The sequence below is a fragment of the Glycine max genome, chromosome 16 (assembly GCF_000004515.6).
Source record: "Glycine max cultivar Williams 82 chromosome 16, Glycine_max_v4.0, whole genome shotgun sequence".
In the NCBI taxonomy this organism is placed as follows: Eukaryota; Viridiplantae; Streptophyta; class Magnoliopsida; order Fabales; family Fabaceae; genus Glycine; species Glycine max.
The window spans coordinates 30,060,360-30,083,741 of NC_038252.2; the positions used below are offsets into that span (position 1 = coordinate 30,060,360).

General features: G+C 33.2%; 2 protein-coding genes across 2 annotated transcripts; both read right to left on the reverse strand.

Annotated features, from left to right (window-relative positions):
* Positions 1-621: 621 nt before the first annotated feature.
* On the reverse strand, positions 622-5,983 carry LOC100805872 (proline-rich receptor-like protein kinase PERK4). Its single transcript, XM_006599322.4, has 9 exons — positions 5,878-5,983; positions 4,961-5,520; positions 3,523-4,098; positions 3,101-3,187; positions 2,929-2,999; positions 2,726-2,802; positions 2,485-2,629; positions 2,094-2,255; positions 622-1,355 (listed from the first exon to the last, which is right to left on the reverse strand). The coding sequence occupies exons 2-9, from the start codon at positions 5,409-5,411 to the stop codon at positions 1,125-1,127; spliced, it is 1,800 nt and encodes a 599-aa protein (XP_006599385.1). The 5' UTR covers positions 5,412-5,520; positions 5,878-5,983; the 3' UTR covers positions 622-1,124.
* Positions 5,984-8,782: 2,799 nt separating this feature from the next.
* Positions 8,783-12,527, reverse strand: LOC100783409 (acidic leucine-rich nuclear phosphoprotein 32-related protein). Its single transcript, XM_003547943.5, has 2 exons — positions 11,064-12,527; positions 8,783-9,525 (listed from the first exon to the last, which is right to left on the reverse strand). The coding sequence occupies exons 1-2, from the start codon at positions 12,198-12,200 to the stop codon at positions 9,274-9,276; spliced, it is 1,389 nt and encodes a 462-aa protein (XP_003547991.1). The 5' UTR covers positions 12,201-12,527; the 3' UTR covers positions 8,783-9,273.
* Positions 12,528-23,382: the final 10,855 nt, after the last annotated feature.

Sequence of the window (23,382 nt, forward strand, 5' to 3'; positions counted from 1 at the left end):
CCTGCACAACTCAATGGACAGAAAGACGACGTGCAAGTTGGGGGAGAGAAAAAGAGATTTTGAATTATTTTTATTTTAAAAATGAAATTAAATAAAATTATATTATTGTCCTTTAATTTATACTAATCTTAATAAAAGAAGAATGATATTTTTATTCGAATCAGATGGTGTTTCGTACTAATATACACCTTTAATTTTCAATATATATATATATATAATGTATTATTTTAGTGATTTATTTATGAAAATGTCTCACTTTAGTAAATCAGTTTAAAGTTAATGTTTATAATGATTTGCAGTATTTGTTTTTTAGATGATTTAATTTTTGTGTAATTATTAATTAATTAATTAGTTTGGGAGTACCTTTATGAATATTTATTGTAGATGTAGATTGTGACTACATGATTTATTATGTGCTTATGTGCTTGAATCGTTTTGATGTCTTTTTGTAATCAAAGTAAATCGGAGTTAATTCAATTATGAAATATTAGTATATGTTACAATGTTACACACTATTACATATTCACTAAAAAAATATGGTATGCACATTTATATTATATAATTAAATTCATAAGTAACAAAGTGTGAACTACAACAGAAAATTATGAATAACATATAGGCTAATTCTTGTCATTTTTAAAGAACCAATTAGTTACATGTATAACCACCAACTAAATTGTGCGGGAGCACAAGTATCTTGCTAGTTAAACCTAAATGAACTTTACAATATTTATGTCAATCTCTAAAAAAAATGCATATAATGCCAAATTACATAATCCGAGTCACAACATAAATCAACAATTAAAAGAATGTTACATTAATTAGCACCTTGTAACAACGTCCATCTTAAACACACCAATAGGGTCACAAAACCAAATCATTCATTCTCGATTTTCTAATCTCACTTCCCATATATTCCAATGAAATAGATTATAAAAAAAAAAAAAAAACCCCATTAGTAAAATTGTTTATATTTTTATTTTTACCTTCCTAGCACATGCTTGAGTTAGCAAAAAGGTTGTGACTTAATTATGTCATAAGGGTCATGCAAAGCTAGTTGAGAATTGTATCATTTTGATTCAGCAATCTCAAGTGGTTGTACACCCGGGGCTTAGTTAGGGTTTCTAATGATAACTCATCTCCTTACTGGAAAGCTCACTGCTGTCGTTAAATTCTTGGCTTGACATTATTGCCTGTCTGAACTTTATCATATCAGCATTATATTGCATTGTATCATATTCTGAGCTCCCATATGAAGAAGGGTAAGCACTGCTATTCCCATTCCCACTCCCTTTAAGCTTCATTCCATCTTTCAAGTCTTCCAATGAGGCTTCTCCTTCCAGTGCTCTTACAATCTGCCCACAATTAAGTCATACATTATATGAATATAAATTCATATCTCCATATAACTCAATTTTCAAAATGTGGAATTATGCATGCATGTCCAACAAAACAGTGATTTCTCTAAAAGTGCTTGTCATTGAACTCCCAAATATATAAAATGCCAAACATATATATCACCAAGGTGATGGCTTTACTTTGTCATATTCTACATATTTAGTCATATATGGTAAGCATAAGGCAACTCAAACCTTTGCTTTAAGCCCGTTAAAAAAAATAGAATTAGTATTTTTGTAGTTTTTATTATTACTTGATCTAGTGTAATGATAACTAATAAGTTGTATTTTTTTCTTGATAAATGATGTTCAAATCCTCTTAAAGTATTAGTATTTTTATAGTTTTTATTATTACTTGATCTAGTGTAATGATGATTAATAAGTTGTATTTTTTTCTTGAAAAATGAGGTTCAAATCCTCATAAAGGATTTTTTTTTTTTTTACTTCTATTAGTTTTAAAAAGGCGAGGCCTCAGAATTTGTTTTAGGTTTTAAAATATGTTGGATCACTTAATGTCGTGCATATTTGATTTGCAGTTAAAAGTTGAAACTTGAAATTATTGCATGAAATGCACATGTCAAAATAAATCCACCAAATAAAAATAAAACTAAGAATCTTTATGCTTTGGTAAATATATCTTTATGCTTTGGTTAACATGATCTCTTCTTCGCACATGCATCGCATGTATATATATACCTGACTCATTTTTGAACGTTTCTTGGCAGAATGACGAATGCTTGCAGCAGCGCAGGCTGCCATTCTTGTCATTTCTTGGGGATTGTATTTGCCTTCCAAAAATGGATCCACTAACTCTCTAAAGTTGCCATCCTCCAACCCTTTATTCAGGAGTGGTCGAGCCTGCACGTAACACAGTTTCATAATAATTTTAGATTGAAAAAAATAGTTGTAAGACAATGACCGAACTTTAAAACCAAAATAGATACTTAGGGTAACTACTACACTTTAAACCTCTATATTTGAAATCATTCCAATGAGAGGAGAGAAAAAAAATAGAAATGTATATTTTTTTTGTTTTCTTGGTTGTGTTAACTGTTGTTAATAGAAATGTATATAATATAATACTAACCCAATCCACTAAACTTTCATCCATGGCATTTGTCAAATCCACAGGTCGTTTCCCGGTTATGAGTTCCAATAGCATGACCCCAAATGAGAAAACGTCAGATTTCTCTGTCAATTTTCCACTTGATGCGTATTCTGGGGCGAGATACCTGTTTTAACATGCAAAATTAAACTATTAATTCCCATTTTTATCAATTTCTTTATAGTTTCTACGTAGGTATTAAACCATGGGGTGGCGAAATTACCCGAATGTTCCCATGACACGAGTAGAGACATGTGTATTAGTATCATTGGTCAACTTAGCCAATCCAAAATCAGAGACCTGGTTAAGATGAACCATTGGCATAATCAATGAGCTTCCTCAACAAAACATTGGTAATATGTGTGATATATTTTATAGTTAAAGTAAATATATAGACTTTATGAAAAAAATGTCGATATGTGAAACCTTTGCTTCGAAGCTTTGATCAAGAAGGACATTAGAAGCTTTAATATCACGGTGGATAATGCGAGGGCTACCTGAGTTCATTTGTAAATAAAGCAAAAATGAGTAAGATCTTGAAAGGGAAATAAAAAATAAAAAAGAGAAGTAAAATATGTAGGAAAAATCTTTGACTTACAATCTTCATGAAGGTAGGCAAGCCCTTTAGCGGATCCAAGTGCAATTCGCATTCTAGTAGGCCAATCCATCGTAGGCATGCCCTTTCCTGCATGTGACCATCAAATACATTAGCCAATACTTAACTAGACAAAATAAGAATTAAATGTTGGAAACTATACTATGCAACTTATTGGTTTCACAAGTGTGTGACCTTTAGTTATTTTCTACTTGTCCTACACTTTACACATGATTTCATAAAATCATACATATTTTCCCGATCTAAATCAAGCAGATTTTTCGTAAAAAATATTTGCATCAGCATGTTTTATTCCGTATGGGTAGAAAAAGAATCCAACTTGATTTTCTTAAAAAAGAATCAGAACCAAGTCAATTAAAAATAATCATACATCAATCAAAACCATACATAAGCAATATACTTACCATGAAGGTGATGTTCCAAAGTCGAATTGGGAACAAATTCATAGACCAACATTCTTTGCCCCCCACAAATGCAATATCCAACAAGTGACACAAGATGGCGATGATGAACACGGCTAATGATTTCAATCTCAGCTTGGAACTCACGCTCTCCTTGGCCACTACCCGCTTTAAGACTCTTAACAGCCACTTCCTTTCCATTAGGCAAAATTCCCTTGTGGACATAACCAAAGCCACCTTGTCCTATGATGTTCTCATTGGCAAAACCTTTGGTGGCAGCTGCAAGTTCCTCATAAGTGAATGTGCCACCATTGGCGTTGAGTGCAAGAGAAAGGCCTGGTGAGGAAGAACTCATTCCCAATGAGTAATTGGAGCTCATTTCACCACTGCTCATCATAGGATGTGGTGGTGCACCCCAGCCACCACTATGAGGACCCATTCCCATACCCATCCCCATTCCCATTCCCATTCCCATTCCTTGTTGTTGTTGTACCCTCATAACATGGTCACCCCCATGAGGACCTGAACCTGCTTGCCAACTAGGGAGAGGGTGTTGCCCACTGTTGTAATAGTTACTCGCTGTGCAAATTATTTTGTAGCCAGTTAGCTAAAGGGGAAAAAATCCAAAATTCTTTGAAACAATATTATAGTGTTAATAAAGAAAGTTCTTGTTCCGAAGTACAAACAAGTTTAAGGATTAACTATCAAAGTTCATTGTTCTAAGTTCTTCCAAAACGATTTTCTTTTAATAAATGACAAAACAGTCATTCGTAATGTCATGTAAGAGTGTATAATGTCAAATATATATGATGAGCATTATAGTTTTCGTGTACTATACTATAGCTTTTATATTTGTTAATTGTTCATTAAATATGACTAAGAAGAGCACTAATTAGACACAAACTTCACTATTAATTGAAATTATCAAATTATGAAAGAAATAAAAAATAGCACTAAAAAAATTATAATTTTTAATGAATTTCGTTAATAATAAAAAATATGTTAAAAAATGTTTTAAAAGTGTATTACTAATATTTCTTTATAACTATTTAGCATAATATATTCCACCTCTATATATTAAGTTTAGACAAACATTTCTTTTAATCATATTATATTTATTAACTAAAGCAATATTGATCATCTGTATGTATAGTTAAGTGACAAAAATTAACTCCTCTAAGTGCTTAGGTTGTCAATGCTCGTATGTTTCCAATAGATAAGTAGAATTATTAAAAGGCATATTGATAACCAATATCTTTAATGCATTGATTGATTAAGAAATTAAAAATAGAATGAGCAAAATTATATTTTTTATGATTTTTATTATACTCTTTTATAACTTTCATAATAAACATTTTTTTATTTTAATTCTTTAATCAATATCTTAAACGCACTAATTAACATGGTCCTTATAAAAAATAATGTTTTAGACAATTGTTACCTTTTCCTTGAGAAGGATCTGGATAATAATACTTTTGCTTTCGTTTTTTCTTCTTGCACCTCCAAATGAAACACACAATGACTAGCACAAGAAGAACAAACCCTACTCCAATCCCAGCTCCCATTGCTGCTTTATCACCACTGTCATTGTTTGAACCCGATGATTTCGCATTCAATGATTTATTTGGCGAATCTTTTCCCGATGTTGGAGTATTGTGTCTCTCCATTGAAGGAGGGGACATTGAGGAACTTTTGTGTGACCCATTGGAGTTATCGGGCGTGGAGTTATCAGGCGTAGAATTATCAGGTGTGAAATTGTCGGGAATGGAATTATCAGGAGTGGCATCATCAGGGGTGGAGTTATCGGGAATGGAATTATCGGGAGTGGCATCATCAGGGGAGGAGTTATCGGGAGTGGAATTATGGGGAGCAGAGTTATGAGGGGAAGACATTATTGATTTCTCTGGGTTCCGGCGAAATATTTTATATGTTAAAAATTACTGCAATATCGCCGGAACACCAGTTTTTCCCCTATCTCTTTCTTCTCACAATAGTTGAGCCCTGCCGATGATATAAAAAAAATTATCAACAACAAAGTAGATATTAATTTTGTTTGCAATTTGAAATGTTGTGACATGCGTTTTAATGTAAATCTAAAGGATAAAAACAAAATGAACATAAAAACAAGATGTATGATCCGTTGGTAAAATTACTTTCGCTTCAAACACAATTTTGTAACAGATTCCTAAACATATTAATCTTATCCCTATTAGATGACGTCGAATACATGAATCACATGATGTGATTCTCAATACGGTTAAAAATCAAAATTTTCGATCCATAAAAACGAATGGTTTATTCCCAGTTAGATTGTGGGGTTTGGGAAGAACAGTTTTGCAGAAAAAAATAAAATATTACCTGGAAGGAGGCCAATAAGAATTCTCGAAAGAAGGAAAGGGAAGAAACTATTGCATAGGAAAAGAAATATTGTAATACAAAAGGAACCAACCGTTCCTAAGAATCCTCTCAATGCACCTCCAACAAAGGAGGGCTTCTGCCACCTTTTACTTAGTTTAAGTCATTTATAGACCATACCATTTTCTGGTTGGTGTTTTTTTTATCATCAACAACCATTATTTGCTTTGAGGACTCATTTAACAGAACAAATATTAACCAGAAATAGCTTCTAACCTCGAAATATATCCATTTATATATAAATGTTTTATAACATTTTCTTCACTACGTATTTTAGATATTTTGTTTGGATAAATTAACAAACATAATGGAAAATTATTTTACCTATTAGCATATCATATAGTTATGAACATTATTAACTTCCACAAAAAATGAGTGGTTAATGAAAAAAAAATGCTATTCAACCTGAGGTTTTGCTTAATTTCCCCGTGCCCATACAAGGTAAAATTTCCTCATCATTATGTATTTTCTTTTTAGTGAAGAGACTTTTTTTTTGTGAAGCATTATGTGTTTTTTTATATTGACTTTATATTTTTCAAAGTTTTTGTTAGTCTTTACCCACTACTCAAATTTTCGAATTCCTAATGTACCCATCATGTAGTTGTCACTTGTCATTGTTCCCTTGACGAGTATTATATATTTGCTCTCAATTTTATGATTTATTATAAATCTATATTTATTTTCTCTTTCATTTCATTTCCATCTTCTTTCAATTATTTTATCATTTTTTTATTTTTTTTTCTTATTTATCTTTTTTTCTCTGTTCTAACTCATCCCAAAATAGGTAACGTTTAAATTATTTTTTGTGGTATTTACTATTCACTATTCACTATTCACTCTATTGACTCTACCGTGTAGTTTTGATTCCCACCACATAACCTCAATGAAATTTGTTGATGTTTTCATGTTGGACATATTAAAATGAGATAACGCAGCAGCGTAACTTGAGCTAATTACCATTTTTATTCTTTGTTTGAAAAGTTAAAAATCAATTGGAAAAAATGTCAATTCTTCAGGATTTTATTTTAGCATTGGCTCAAAAACAAGTAATTTAAATCATTCTTATTAATTTGCCTTTGTAAAAGATGTACTTAATACATTTTTCGTCATTGGTCATAGAGAAATGACATTATAAATCCAAACACATTTTGATAATTAATTTGGGGAGTTCTTTATTTATCTACTAGATCTAAATTGTTTAAGAATTTAATTAATATCTATCAAATAATTTTTTGGTAAAAGGAAACGAGAGCAAAATTTAATATAACTTAATGTAATTAATTTCATAGCAGAGGAATAGCTAGGGATAAAAATATCTCAAACAGCTAGACATATGACCTAGCTTTCCACAGGCACACATCACACCATATATTTTCACAAAATAGGTCAAATCAAGATTTTTAGTAAATTGTATTTAATTAAATACGTCAAATCCTTAAATCATTCAAAAAGTTTTATAGACCTACCATACTTGCTTATTTAAAAAATGTTTAGATATATTTAAGATCACATTCTAAATGATCGAATTTTGTTGAGTTTTTAATAAGATTTTTTTTTGTTTTGAGTTTATGATATATTAAAATTTTTATTTTGAGTTTATGACATCAGTTAAATGATGACATGTCATTCTATAAATTGATTTTTCTCATGTTATCAATGATTATTATGGTATCACATTATCATTTAACTGAAGACAGAAATTCAAAATAAAAGTTTTCATACATCATGGACCCAAAATAATAAAAAAAATTATTAGAAACTCAACAAAATTCAATCATTTATCATAAACATTAAACATATTTAAGTGTTTAAAAAATCATAAATAAAAATTCATTGTTGGTATTATTATTATTCTCTCTTATTTCAAAATTATTGATGTTTAAGATTTTCAAAGAGACCCATATAATAAGTATTCCAAGAAAACTAATATTTATTAAGAGACAATTTTATTAAAATATCCTTATTTTCTATCTTAATTTCAGTAAATATATTATTAAATCTTTCAGGATAACATTATTTATTATAACACAAAATTAGAATAAATATTTAAATATTTTTTTCTCTTTTTCTCATCTTCTCTGAATCTCTATATATTATCTAGAGTTGTCAAATGAGCAACACAGGTTAGCCTAACCTGTTGGCCAGTGGGCCCGGACCAAATTAGCTGATTTATTTTTGTAATTAAAACGTCTTCTGTATAAAAAATAAAAAATAAAAAATAAAACTTAGTCACTTTATTGCTCTATGGCTAGCACAGGACCAAAGGCAGCTGTTTGTATTGTTGTGCCACCTAAGATGCTTCACGACTCACCAGCATAATAAGCTCCCACCAAATCAAAAGACATGATATGAGCAACAACAATCGCGTGAAAGCTGAACCATGGCATATTGAGCCTACACCGCTCCCTCGCTCGCTCAACATTACATTGCGTGTGCCTCACGCGAGAATTTAGGTTTGTCTGAGAAGTCACAAGTAAAAATGGTGAGCTTATTGGATTCTATTCCAATTAGCTTGGTTCCAATGAGGGAAAACAAACTCAATGCCATAAACAATACTCATCTCACCGTCCAATTTGAAGATCAGGACCACGTGGCAAGTTGTAAAATTCATGTGTATTGGAGAGATAAAACCATCAAAATTCCGTCAATTTTTTGTTAGATAAAAACAATTGCAAGCATAAACCGAGGGCCCCCCCATTGGCACATTGCATGGCAGTTGACTAGTCTTACAGGACCAAGTTTTGCGCATTGTTATCATCAAAATAAATGTGAGGCAGAAATTGGAATAATTCCACGTAACAGCAATAATTTATGACCTAGCCACGTCATTACTACAATAGGCACCAAATTTGATCGATAGGAATCATTTTCATCATAAGAAAGAAAGAACTATCTACAGGTGTTTTTACAAGCTTTTTCCTTTTTCTCCCACCAAAAAAGTACTCTCAATAAACTAGAGGATTTTGAAAAACAAAAAAAAATTGAAAAGGTTCCCACCCTTTCCCTCCAAGCACCAGCCAGTTCCTTTACAAGCCAACAACACCAGCATCGAGCACATGACCGAGCGGTAAACCTCTGATAACTGCCATTTGAATATTTAATAGAGTAACGGCTCTATGTGAAAGGCAAGAGGGAAAAAACACTAACGACTTTTTGAACTAAACACATTTCCACCCAACATACAATTCTTTTTTTTTTCCCCTAATATGTCCTCTGTTCATGAGAGAGCTAAATTCCTAAAAACTAATCAATCGTTCTTCTATCTAAAACTGAGGTTTCCCTGCTTCCAACACATGGAAGCCTGAAACAGAACAAGAACATTGATATATATAATAGAAGTCAATGATGCTTCTTGGGTGACTTCGTGAATGCTACCACATCGTCATCGTCGTCCACGTCCTCTTCATCATCCCTCTTCCTCTTGTGGGAAGAGTCAGGAGGAGGCAACACCTGATCATCGTCGTCGTCATCAACTTCATCCTCCTCTTCACCATCGTCATCATTTCCACCATCCACATCAGCTCCTCCAGCATTGAGAGCATCAGACTGTCCAACTGGCTGAACAAGATACCCAGCACCATAGTCTTCTTCCTGTCATTACAGCAAAAATTCCATAGTTTGATTAAAAAACTGAGACATACTCATGAATAAAAATCAGGAAAAAAACAACAAAATAAAACAAAAAGTCAAAAGACAATAAAAATAAAAATCAGGAAATCACCAGCTTAACCAAATCACCAATCGTAGTTTCTTATTTCTTATGTTTTAGTAAACCAACTCACTCACAGCACATGGACATTCTATATTCTATCCTTTAACATTTTATTACCAGCCAAATCATTCAAAATTTTCTTGCAAAATCCATGTATTATAACAGTTTAGGACAAAAAAACCAAAGCAGGGAAATTCAAAAACTAAAATGATCATCAATCATTCTGGACTCTTGTCTAGAGAATCATAGCACAAAAAAATAAGCAGATCATAACAATATATTATATAGTATCTTAGTTTTGATATATTATTATTTAGTATAGTCTACAACCAAAATAAGCTTACAGAAGCATCAGAGCAGAAGTAGCACATGGAACAACAAAATCTCAGGAAACAGTTTTCGACCAAATGATACATGTCCCCAACGTAGCACATCAAAATCCTGATCCTAAAAAAATAACTTTGGTACAACAAACATATTACAACAAAACATGTTAAGACCCCTAAAAAGACAAACATTACAATCCTGAAGTAATCAAAATCAACATTCAAACAAATCGGGACTGCCAAACACATGTCATTGAAGAGAATAATACTAAAAAAGACACAACAAATTTCCTATAATCAAAAAGAAGAATTCCACAGAATAAAAATACATGGAATTACCAAAAAAAAAATACACAAACTCTAGAGTTTTCTTGCAGACAAATTAAAAATATCAAAGCTATTGACATTCAAAACTGAAATTGCAGCTTATACAGCTATGCTGTTTCTGGTATCTGCAAAAGAAATCATTTTAATCTCAATTCCTGCATCAGATAAATGCTTCAAGGATGAAAAAGGCACTGGTAACTAGACAAATATGCACAAAAAGTGCTTACATTTAGATTTAGATACAAAACAACTACAGGATATCAAAACAACAACACACAATAATAATACATACTGTTCATCAGATAAGACGGTGACAAATAGCTGAATTAGCGCATTCAAAATCACGGACAGTTGCCACTAGTTGGGTGTAGAACACAAAATATCACAAAGCCCATCCATCCATGCAAAATTGGCAAGGAAAAACCAAGACTACTCATTTAGTTCAAGTACAGAACATGCAAGACACAAGTCGTCCAAATACCACACAAAAGATATAAAAACACATGATGCAAATAAATTAAATCAAACAAACAAAAGTTCAAATCCATTTAGCAAAAAGCATCAGTCAACAAAAATTTCATAAATATCAAGAGCAACCAAAACCATCTCTTCTTCAGCAATCTGACAACATCAAAACATGACACCAAATAGAAGCCATTAGCACAAAAATATACAAAAATCAGGAAGGACAGACATCAACAAAACATGCATAAGTAAACAAGCATGCAATAAACAAAAGTCACAAATCAGAAGGGTTATCTCACTTCATCGTCATCTTCAAACTCCCCATCATCTTCGACCCCCATCTCATCCTCCCCAGTCTCCCCATTATCATCCTCATCCCCATCCTCCTCCCCCTGCTCATGCCCATCAATCTCCCCCTCAGTACTCGTCAGCCTCCCGGTACTCTCGGGTTCCGCAAAATCACCCTCGTCGTTATCCACCTCTTCCTCCTCCTCATCATCATCCTCGTCATCGTCCTCGTCATCGTACTCCTCCACTCCATCCTCATCATCACTATCTTCAATCTCATGAACCTCCACCACATCATCGTCATCCCCCTCCTCCTCATCAATCTCCTCCCCGGAATCATCCTCGTCATCCTCCTCCTCCACGTCGTCACCCTCGACGGGCGCAACCCGAAAACCGTTCTCCCGGTGGCCCTCCCCATTAACAACCATCCGCCTCGACGACTCCGTCTCCTCCTCATCCGCGTCACTCTCCTCCTCATCATCAGCATCAACAACACCATCAGCGCCCTCACTGTGCCCATTGTTAATCCCAAACGGACGATCCTCCTCACCTCCGTCAATCTCGCCGCTCCCGGGGTCATCCTCTTCTAACTCCTCCTCCTCCTCCTCGTCCTCATCCTCGTCCTCGTCGTCACTCTCGGGCCTCTCGTTCTCCTCCGCATCCATCTTGTCCAAGTACTTCAACGACTTGATCAACCCGAAAACCCTAGATCGATAGTCCTTCACGCGCGTCACGGGGCACTCGTACAGATCCAGCGAGACCAGCTTCACCTGCGCGAGGGGCGCGAGATCCTCAATGTACTGAATCCGATTGTTCGACAAATCGAGGTCGCGCAGCGAATCCAGCCCCGCCTGCACGAGAAACTCCAGCCCGCCGGCGATCCGGTTGTCGGAGAGGTTCAGCTTCTGCAAATTCCTCAGCCGCGGAAACTGCTCCAGCGACGAAACGCCGACGTTCGCTATCGATAGGTGCTGCAGGTTCTGGAACCGCTCCAGAAGGCTCGGCGGAGGTAACCGCCCCTGCACGCACTTAACGGCGCCGTCTAGGGTTAGCGTCCGCGCCGCCGCGTGGTCCTTCTCGCCGTCCAACGCCGTTTCCATAGCTCTCTCCCAGATCTCGTCCATCAAATACGATATCCTATGTCTCATACAAAACGACACCGTCTTAAAGCCCCCCCAACGCTTGTTTTAAGTATCGCCTCCGTTAACCAGTGGCATGAGAGTGGTGCGAGCGAACACACACACCAAACGCGTTTTTTGTTTCGAAATTGGATTGAATTGAAAAACAGAAAACCCGAGTGAGTTCTGGTGACGATGGTTTTTGGAGAGTTTTTTAGGTTTGTGTTTCTCTCTCTAAAGTGTTGTTTTATAAATTTCTCTCTCTCTCTCTCTCTCGGCAAGGCGAATGGGAGGATAAACCTCTTTTCTTTTCTTTCTTTCTCCTTGTGACTGGGCAAACGGGCTCGGGGTTTGGGTCTGACCTAGGGTTCAGGTGGGTCGAGCCTTTGTGGTTCGGGGCGTTTTGTCTTGTAGCGAATGGAACCGTTGGATTGGGTGCGACGGGGATCGGTGACGTGGAGGAAATGGACGGTTCAGATTGGGGTTTCTGTGTTTGTTTTCGACAAGGGTGAAGCGCGTATTGGACTGGCCATTTTCGAACACGTCATGGATTATGTAAATATCGGAAAAAGGCTTGATATTTGCATCTTTTTGAGACGGGATTTACCGAAATGCCACGCATGCGGAGTGTGAACTGCGTGAACCGGATATGGACGAAATCAATAATATTCATGACTTTCCAAATTCCATTTCCCAATTTCATATTAGAGTAATTTTAGGGGGGTGGATTTATTATTAGTACTACATTTTATTAAAAAGGCGGAAAATTATGAGTGTAATATTATTCTATTAAAGGGAAGAAACAGATTCATGTTTCAAAAACATGTAAATTGAATTTTTATTGTGAATATGAAAATTTTGTCCGTGAATAATCTATTAGTACATCGATAATCATTCAAAATCTAACTTAAAAAAAATTATAAGAAAAATATTGTTGTATTAAATATGGAATGAGACTTATATATTTAATAAGGTGTAATATATTTTAATATTTTAAAATTGGTATAAGTTTGGATTTAGTTTCTTAAATTTAAATTTGATGTTTTTAATCCTCCTACTCAAACATACTCTTCTATTCTCTTTTCTAAGTTAAAAATAATAATTTCATACTTATTAAGAAAATTATTTAATTTCATTAAATTATGTTATTTTTAATTAAAAAATAAATATTTTTACTAAACTACCCTTCATTAGAATTTGATATTAAACATAAATTATCTATTAAATAAAAGTATTTTAAACATAGTCTCATTAAATGAATCAAAAGTAATTAAAATTTGTTTATAAGAAAACAAAAAAAATTATTTTTGTAAAAATCCAACTCAAATCAACTTGATCATAAATGAGTTAATTTGGGTTCATCAATCAAGTCTGATCATTATAATTAATTTTAAATTTTCTAAAGGCGAAATAGAAATAAGAGATAAGAAAATAGTTAAAATTATCTTGAAACTAATTACTTTGATATTGATATGATTCTTGTTATTTATAAAATCACAATAAAAAATCAAAATGAACAATTGAAAATTTTAGGATTGAGATTTGATATTTTACATATTAATAAAATAGAGTTTAGCACTTGATTTCATTTAAGCATCTAAATGAGTGAGTGAACTGTTATAAAATACATTTAATTTTGTAATTTAAAAATACATATATGAATAAATAAATAGATGATAATTTCAATCATATGTCAACAAATTGGGTTTGCAAGTTTAAAAAATAAAATGTGTAACCTAACTTATACATGAACATGTTTGAACAAGTTAGGTTAGGTTTGACTCAAATACTAAAAAAATAAAATCAAAAGTGATTAGGTTGATCTAGGTCAAATCAAGTTTCGAGTTATTTGTACTCATGAACACCCATAGCTTGGGCAAAGGAGCTAAAATAAACCTTTTTTTTTCAAATTATAAGGACTAAAAAGATAAATTTTAAATTTAGAATACCTAAAATAAATTTACCCTAAATATGACTTTGAATATGGATGTTTGGCGGGGGGCGGGGGGGGAGGGTGAAGAACCCAACTCATCAGTCTGTTGTGGCCCGTCCCGCCTAACCTGTTAGCCCAACGAACCAATGGTGGGGCGAGACAATGAGCAATCACATAAGTGAGTTTGACATTATACTTTAACCCAAAACCTTAAAATTTAGATTTATGGGTATATACTTGTTTATGTGGAATTTCACCTCACACTTGTACTCCAACCATCTCTCCCTCAAGAGTGAGTCTTTTTCACATGGTAGTCTCTCCCTCGAACATGCTCTAATACATTGCACTGCCACTACTCCTATGGGATCCAATGCCTAGCATTCATGCATGGGCTCATCCATTATGAAGATTTTCAATACAAGGGATCTCCATGCCCATGGATCCACCACTGTCATTTACTCATTTGACTCAGTCACTAAGTTAAACCATTAACTTTGATACCAATTGTTGTGCAATCGTAGGGGTAAACACCAGGGAGATATACACCAATGGGCCATGAGCAACCACATAAGTGAGCTTGACATCATATTTTAACCCAAAACCTTAAGACTCAAGTTTATAGGTCTTATCCTCACTTATATAGTGTTCAACCTTCTCATTCCTATTAGATGTGGGACTTTATCTCATATTTGTACTCCAACAAATTGTAAGATAAATATTTGGGATTTTATTGAAATAAGAGGTGCATTTGTTTATCCTCATTTGAAAATAGGTCAAGGGGTTCAGACATAAGAGGATGCAAAATATAAAACTTTAAAATATATATATGCAAATTTATTAAAATGAAGGGTACATTGTCCACCTTCTTTAATAAATAGGTCTACCACTGGTAGAAGCATTAAAAGCTCGAACACTAACTAGTATGAAAGCATTAATAGATAACAATTTATGTTCCCTACGCCTCAACTTCTGAAAAGTTAAAGAAACTAGTAAGGATAAGTGTCTTGGTTTTGTTTTCTATTTTTTTTTTCAATCTATAAAATTTTTACTAATGATTACTAAAATGCTATGTTATTTTGTATTCTTTTCTTGCTTTCACAATTTTGTTAAAGAAATATAAAATATGTTTAATCATAACAAAATATTGTTTTCACCATTCCTTTCACAAAATCTTGATAAACAGAAACAAGCTTTGAAATCTACAATATCAAATAACTTACCTTTCCTCATCACCCAAAATATTTAAACAGAGAAAAACACTAAACCAACGTACCAAGATCATTAAAACTTTACAAGTGAATTTATTTCTAATTTATCAACCATACCCAAACTTCCATGTACTTATGATCCCCATATTGTTCATACAAACAAGTTTAGACCTAAAACTCATTACTTGAAAGAAAAAATTGAAAAATACTCTATTGTTGAATGTCCTTAAGATGTTCAGGCAAGGAAGACAGTTAATTCACATTATAATATATCACCAAGATTATGCAGACTACCCTAATTTACAATTACAATTTATAGTTTGTTTTCTATAAACACTTTCAACCTTGAGAATCATGATGATCACACTACCTAAATTAACCAATGATAATAGAAAAAAGAGTCAATTGAATCAAGTACTATAAAGCTCCTACTACTACGGGTATATTGTATAGGCAACCTTACTTTGCATTTACAAGAGCTTGATTCCTCAACCTTGAACCTGTCACCTTCCTAGTCACATGGCAGCTACTCTAAGTGTTGCACCAAGGATCCCCTTTAACTTCAACAAGTAAATAATATAAAATGACAAAAGTGGAAAATCTAGTTCTACAATGCCAATTTAATAATTAGTTGCTCAATAACAAGAATTCAATCTCAACAATTATCAATATTCTTTCTCTTGTCAATTCTTTTTCCAAACAATCTAACCTCCTAACCACACATCATTTCCACATTATCTTAATTGTATCACCCAAGTCTATAATCCACACTATCCAATTTTACTTCTTCCTGCTATACTGAATGGGATTCAATCCTTATATGAGTGGGAAAGGGAAGGCCTACACATTTGCCTCCTAGTTCCTATTTCAATTTTCAACAATGTCATGCTCAATTTTTTCAAACCCATTAGCAAGCATATCGTTGTAGTAGCCAATTTTGCAAACATAGCAATATCTTTGTTAAAACAACAGGGCCACATATGGACATTCAATTTGCATCTTTGCAAAGCCAAGAGTGGAAGATAATTGAAAATGGCACAAATCATATTAGAATTGAATTTTTGCAAGACAAGGAACAAAATTTGTAACCAAGCCAAAAAGTTTTTGATAACCGTAAAATATGAGCTATTTTTTATAATAAAAATATATTGAAAATATCTTTAAAAATATTTATTTAATAGTTATTTTTGGCTTAAATGTTAGGAATTGATATTTTCTTATTTATGACTTGCAGATATCAAAAAGGGGCATTAAAAGCAAAAAAGATTTAAAAAATATAAAAAATATGAATAAGAAATATTTTAGGCATCAAGTCCAAGTCCACTCCAACAACTATATGAAGGGAGTCAAGCCAAGGAGAAAAGAAACCACACCGAGTCTCAGAGCACTCTAATATACACCTAAAGCCTAAAAACTTCTCCTTAGGAAATTCTTTCTTCTCTTTCATCATTTTCTATTCCTTTTTTCCATCTTTTCTCCTTCGTCAATTCTTATACCCCTTTTCTAGTATAAAGCCCATTATGGCTATGAGAGGCTAAACCCTTAGTTGGGTCTAACAGGTCTAAAAAGCCAAAAGATGTATTGTACACTTCATATTTATCAATGCAAACAAGTGTTTTCTTTCCTATTATCCTTTCTTACTTTTAATTTCATGCATCATTCATCATTGCATCATCTTTGGGGGTTAGATGCTCGACAGAGGTAATCCTTAATAGAAATACAAGGAAGGTCTTGTATACATCTGTTTTAGGAATTAGTCACTCAACAAAGGGTAATTTCTAATAAAACTAAAAGAAAGGGGTATCTTAATAAAATCATTGTTAGACATAGAGTGATTGCATTATGTCCATGCATCAAAGTAAGCATCTAGAATTAGAACTTCATGCATTTTATCTATTGACTCTTTACAAAAATATTTGAGACATCAGGGACAAGTATTCTAATAAATGTGGCTAGGATAAATTCACCTGATTGATAGAGAAAAATCACAAATAATACCTCTTAGGTAAATAAGGCATGCTAGGTCTTAACATTCCCATCTCATTGAATTCCCTACTATTTCTTTTGTTTTATATTAATAGTTATTATTTTATACCCTATTCTTTTAAATTTATCTTTTATACATCATCTTATCTTTTTCTCTTATAATTTGAAAATTATCCAACACAAATACAAAATAAAGTACCTATGGAAATTGACAATTGAACTTTCGAGTATTTTACTACTTGAGACAAATTGGTACACTTGTCAAACCGTTTTGCAAAAACTTGTTAATGGTTTGACAAGTGTACCAATTTGTCTCAAGTAGTAAAGTACTCAGAAGCGGAACCTGAAGCCAAACAGCCTGATCCCACACCCAGGTTCCTCCTCCGTCATTGCCACCATGTCACTATCTCCGACAACAACCTCACCATAAAATGGAACCCGAAGCCAAACCCACGATTCGGCACAATGCATGTCAACAATAATCTGCAAATAAACTCAATTTTGTTTTTTCTCCCAAACATAGATCACATGCATTGCATTTTTCACTCCATGAATGGAAGGTGGATTTGTTGGGGCTCGACCCTGGACAAAAGAGACCTCGTCAAAGAACACTATGAGTTGGAACGATGGTTGAAGAAGGGAAGAGAAAGGGATTCTGATCTCATAGTATTGGTTTGCCTTCGAGTTGTTAGTCCATGAAGTCGATGGGGTTGTTGGTGTTGGAGAAAGTGAAGGTGGTGAAGAGATGAAGAAAAAATACGTCGCTATCGGAAATCTCCTCTGGCAATAACGACGGTTGTCTTTAGAGAGGTTACTAGTGGGGTTAGGGATCTAGTGCCAAAGGACCTATACTAATAAAGCTAATCTAATGGTTAAAAATCTTGGTCCATTTTGGACAACTTATGATATTGATCCACCGAAACAATGGCCTTAAACTCAATCCAAGTTTTACATTACAAGATCACACTTAATAAACAAGAAACACAAATAAATCCAATCTATTATTCGAATTGTATAGTATAGTGGAAATTTTAATTAGAAGGAGAAGATGTAACAATTGTAGAATGTGTAACAGAAGGCAATTGAAGATCGAAGAAGTGCAGAAATGTGTTAGCGATCTCAACAATGGTAATATCTCTAACCTCCATGACATAGCTGGTCAAATCCTTATAGGCAGCCTTGAAGGCTTTCTTCCAAAACCGTGGCAACCTGATCCCACAATTATTTGTGTACATGTCCCCCATGTGCCTCACCACCTTCTCTCTCTCCTACATTTCTTGCACTTAAGATCCCACGTCAACTAATGATATGACCAAATTAAAGTAGATAAATGAAAACAACCATAGTCCTCGTCTTATGAGTCGGTTTTATATGATTGAATTAGGCCCAAGCCTAAATTCTATAAGGAAAAACTTACGAGGATGTTGAGGTGGTCTTCAAGGGGCACGTGGAGGTTGTGGGAGAAAATGTTAAGTGTGTTGGACTAGCAAAGAGAAACTGTGCCAGTGAACATGGACCAGAATGCGAGGAGCAACATGGCCAACTAGCGCCTTGAATTTGTAATTGCCTTGTCCAAATAAACCAAAGGCATGCCCTTGGAAGAGATTGAGATGGTTTTCAACAAAAAAAATCCAGTGGGAAAAATGTAGCAATAGAACATGGTCCAAGATAGAAAGTGTAGTGTGTTATATCAATTAAGATAATTTTGACTAATATATATTAATTAGGATAATTAAGACTATTTTAAATGAAAATAATCAAATTAATATTAATTAATATAATTGCAACTAATATATATTCTTCTTTTTCTGCCACCCCCTCACACATCCTATTCTTGTGTGCATTTTGATGCCTATTACTAGTTCTTTTGAAAAAGTTTGCCATAAATAATGAAAATATGAATGATGTTTTATTTACAAGAAAATAGGAAAGATGTTATAGATATGTTAAATTGTACTAAAATGCTATAATTAAGTTGGTTGAGTAAGGTGTGTGAATTATTGTAAACTCTCTGATATTTGTCTTCAATTCTTACAAATAAAAAATATATATATTAAATTGTTTATGTCTTTCTTTTATTTTTTTAAATTATTTCTTCATCTTATTTTTATTCTCTTATTAGATACTTTACTTCTTTTTTTTATATATATAACAAATGTTGTCCAATATTTCAAGGGGAAAGGATTTTCTCCATTGAATTAACATGAGGGAGTAAAGTGCTTTCATCCCGTCCATTCATACATTTTAAACACAACTTCATAATAATTTTTATGAAATAAATTAAATAATTTTAATGGTTAAGATCTCATTTATCTAAAATGTTACTACAAAAGATCTCAACCTGTGTTTTAAAGGCATTAGTTTTTTCTTCGATAAATAAAATGTTTAGGTAGTTGGATTTTGAGGATTCACCAGGGTTACGATATGTCTCAAGATTCACTGAACACTTACAAAAATACTTATTGATCACTTACCAACAAGGTCCTCACATTAGCAATGGATTTAAACCAGCGTCCTTGTGGGATACAAGTCCGATCCTTACCAACTGGATCAATCTTTGTTAGCTTTAAGGGCATTAGTTAACGAAGTAAAAGAGAAAAGAATTTTATTCGAATGTATTAAAATCTTCTTTGCTAGGATTTTTAAATGTGCTCTCATATGATTAAAAATAAAATCTTTATTTTCTTAATTGGGTACTTTTTAGCAAGACATATTTCTTATTTCTTCCCTTAACATTTTCATTTTTCAATAAGTCGTTGGTCCAAATGATACTAGATTTGATTTCCTTAAATAAGATCTTAGATTCGAGTTATGTGGATGAAAAAAAATAATTGTAGTGAAATATCACATTAAAGATAGTTAGTCACCAAAAAGATTAATCATCACCGAAAATGATAAATACTCTGTACTAATGTCATAATAGAAAAAAAAAATATTTTCATTTAACATGTCGATAAATACATTTTGTGCAGGGAGATGTTTCCTAGTTTAACAAATATGGGAATATAATTAAGTTGATCTATCAGGGACAAGTATTCTAATAAATGTGGCTAGGATAAATTCACCTGATTGATAGAGAAAAATCACAAATAATACCTCTTAGGTAAATAAGGCATGCTAGGTCTTAACATTCCCATCTCATTGAATTCCCTACTATTTCTTTGTTTTATATTAATAGTTATTATTTTATACCCTATTCTTTTAAATTATCTTTTATACATCATCTTATCTTTTTCTCTTATAATTTGAAATTATCCAACACAAATACAAAATAAAGTACCTATGGAAATTGACAATTGAACTTTCGAGTATTTTACTACTTGAGACAAATTGGTACACTTGTCAAACCGTTTGCAAAAACTTGTTAATGGTTTGACAAGTGTACCAATTTGTCTCAAGTAGTAAAGTACTCAGAAGCGGAACCTGAAGCCAAACAGCCTGATCCCACACCAGGTTCCTCCTCCGTCATTGCCACCATGTCACTATCTCCGACAACAACCTCACCATAAATGGAACCCGAAGCCAACCCACGATTCGGCACAATGCATGTCAACAATAATCTGCAAATAAACTCAATTTTGTTTTTTCTCCCAAACATAGATCACATGCATTGCATTTTTCACTCCATGAATGGAAGGTGGATTTGTTGGGGCTCGACCCTGGACAAAAGAGACCTCGTCAAAGAACACTATGAGTTGGAACGATGGTTGAAGAAGGGAAGAGAAAGGGATTCTGATCTCATAGTATTGGTTTGCCTTCGAGTTGTTAGTCCATGAAGTCGATGGGGTTGTTGGTGTTGGAGAAAGTGAAGGTGGTGAAGAGATGAAGAAAAATACGTCGCTATCGGAAATCTCCTCTGGCAATAACGACGGTTGTCTTTAGAGAGGTTACTAGTGGGGTTAGGGATCTAGTGCCAAAGGACCTATACTAATAAAGCTAATCTAATGGTTAAAAATCTTGGTCCATTTTGGACAACTTATGATATTGATCCACCGAAACAATGGCCTTAAACTCAATCCAAGTTTTACATTACAAGATCACACTTAATAAACAAGAAACACAAATAAATCCAATCTATTATTCGAATTGTATAGTATAGTGGAAATTTTAATTAGAAGGAGAAGATGTAACAATTGTAGAATGTGTAACAGAAGGCAATTGAAGATCGAAGAAGTGCAGAAATGTGTTAGCGATCTCAACAATGGTAATATCTCTAACCTCCATGACATAGCTGGTCAAATCCTTATAGGCAGCCTTGAAGGCTTTCTTCCAAACCGTGGCAACCTGATCCCACAATTATTTGTGTACATGTCCCCATGTGCCTCACCACCTTCTCTCTCTCCTACATTTCTTGCACTTAAGATCCCACGTCAACTAATGATATGACCAAATTAAAGTAGATAAATGAAAACAACCATAGTCCTCGTCTTATGAGTCGGTTTTATATGATTGAATTAGGCCCAAGCCTAAATTCTATAAGGAAAAACTTACGAGGATGTTGAGGTGGTCTTCAAGGGGCACGTGGAGGTTGTGGGAGAAAATGTTAAGTGTGTTGGACTAGCAAAGAGAAACTGTGCCAGTGAACATGGACCAGAATGCGAGGAGCAACATGGCCAACTAGCGCCTTGAATTTGTAATTGCCTTGTCCAAATAAACCAAAGGCATGCCCTTGGAAGAGATTGAGATGGTTTTCAACAAAAAAAATCCAGTGGGAAAAATGTAGCAATAGAACATGGTCCAAGATAGAAAGTGTAGTGTGTTATATCAATTAAGATAATTTTGACTAATATATATTAATTAGGATAATTAAGACTATTTTAAATGAAAATAATCAAATTAATATTAATTAATATAATTGCAACTAATATATATTCTTCTTTTTCTGCCACCCCCTCACACATCCTATTCTTGTGTGCATTTTGATGCCTATTACTAGTTCTTTTGAAAAAGTTTGCCATAAATAATGAAAATATGAATGATGTTTTATTTACAAGAAAATAGGAAAGATGTTATAGATATGTTAAATTGTACTAAAATGCTATAATTAAGTTGGTTGAGTAAGGTGTGTGAATTATTGTAAACTCTCTGATATTTGTCTTCAATTCTTACAAATAAAAAATATATATATTAAATTGTTTATGTCTTTCTTTTATTTTTTAAATTATTTCTTCATCTTATTTTTATTCTCTTATTAGATACTTTACTTCTTTTTTTTATATATATAACAAATGTTGTCCAATATTTCAAGGGGAAAGGATTTTCTCCATTGAATTAACATGAGGGAGTAAAGTGCTTTCATCCCGTCCATTCATACATTTTAAACACAACTTCATAATAATTTTTATGAAATAAATTAAATAATTTTAATGGTTAAGATCTCATTTATCTAAAATGTTACTACAAAAGATCTCAACCTGTGTTTTAAAGGCATTAGTTTTTTCTTCGATAAATAAAATGTTTAGGTAGTTGGATTTTGAGGATTCACCAGGGTTACGATATGTCTCAAGATTCACTGAACACTTACAAAAATACTTATTGATCACTTACCAACAAGGTCCTCACATTAGCAATGGATTTAAACCAGCGTCCTTGTGGGATACAAGTCCGATCCTTACCAACTGGATCAATCTTTGTTAGCTTTAAGGGCATTAGTTAACGAAGTAAAAGAGAAAAGAATTTTATTCGAATGTATTAAAATCTTCTTTGCTAGGATTTTTAAATGTGCTCTCATATGATTAAAAATAAAATCTTTATTTTCTTAATTGGGTACTTTTTAGCAAGACATATTTCTTATTTCTTCCCTTAACATTTTCATTTTTCAATAAGTCGTTGGTCCAAATGATACTAGATTTGATTTCCTTAAATAAGATCTTAGATTCGAGTTATGTGGATGAAAAAAATAATTGTAGTGAAATATCACATTAAAGATAGTTAGTCACCAAAAAAGATTAATCATCACCGAAAATGATAAATACTCTGTACTAATGTCATAATAGAAAAAAAAATATTTTCATTTAACATGTCGATAAATACATTTTGTGCAGGGAGATGTTTCCTAGTTTAACAAATATGGGAATATAATTAA

Coding starts and splice junctions, on each gene's coding strand:
- LOC100805872 (XM_006599322.4), bottom strand. CDS start 5,411: ATGTCTTCCCCTCATAACTCTGCTCCCCATAATTCCACTCCCGATAAC. Junction 3,000..3,100: donor TGCCTACCTTCATGAAGATT/GTAAGTCAAAGA, acceptor AAATGAACTCAG/GTAGCCCTCGCATTATCCAC. Junction 1,356..2,093: donor AACGTTCAAAAATGAGTCAG/GTATATATATAC, acceptor AATTGTGGGCAG/ATTGTAAGAGCACTGGAAGG.
- LOC100783409 (XM_003547943.5), bottom strand. CDS start 12,200: ATGAGACATAGGATATCGTATTTGATGGACGAGATCTGGGAGAGAGCT. Junction 9,526..11,063: donor AGTTTGAAGATGACGATGAA/GTGAGATAACCC, acceptor CTGTAATGACAG/GAAGAAGACTATGGTGCTGG.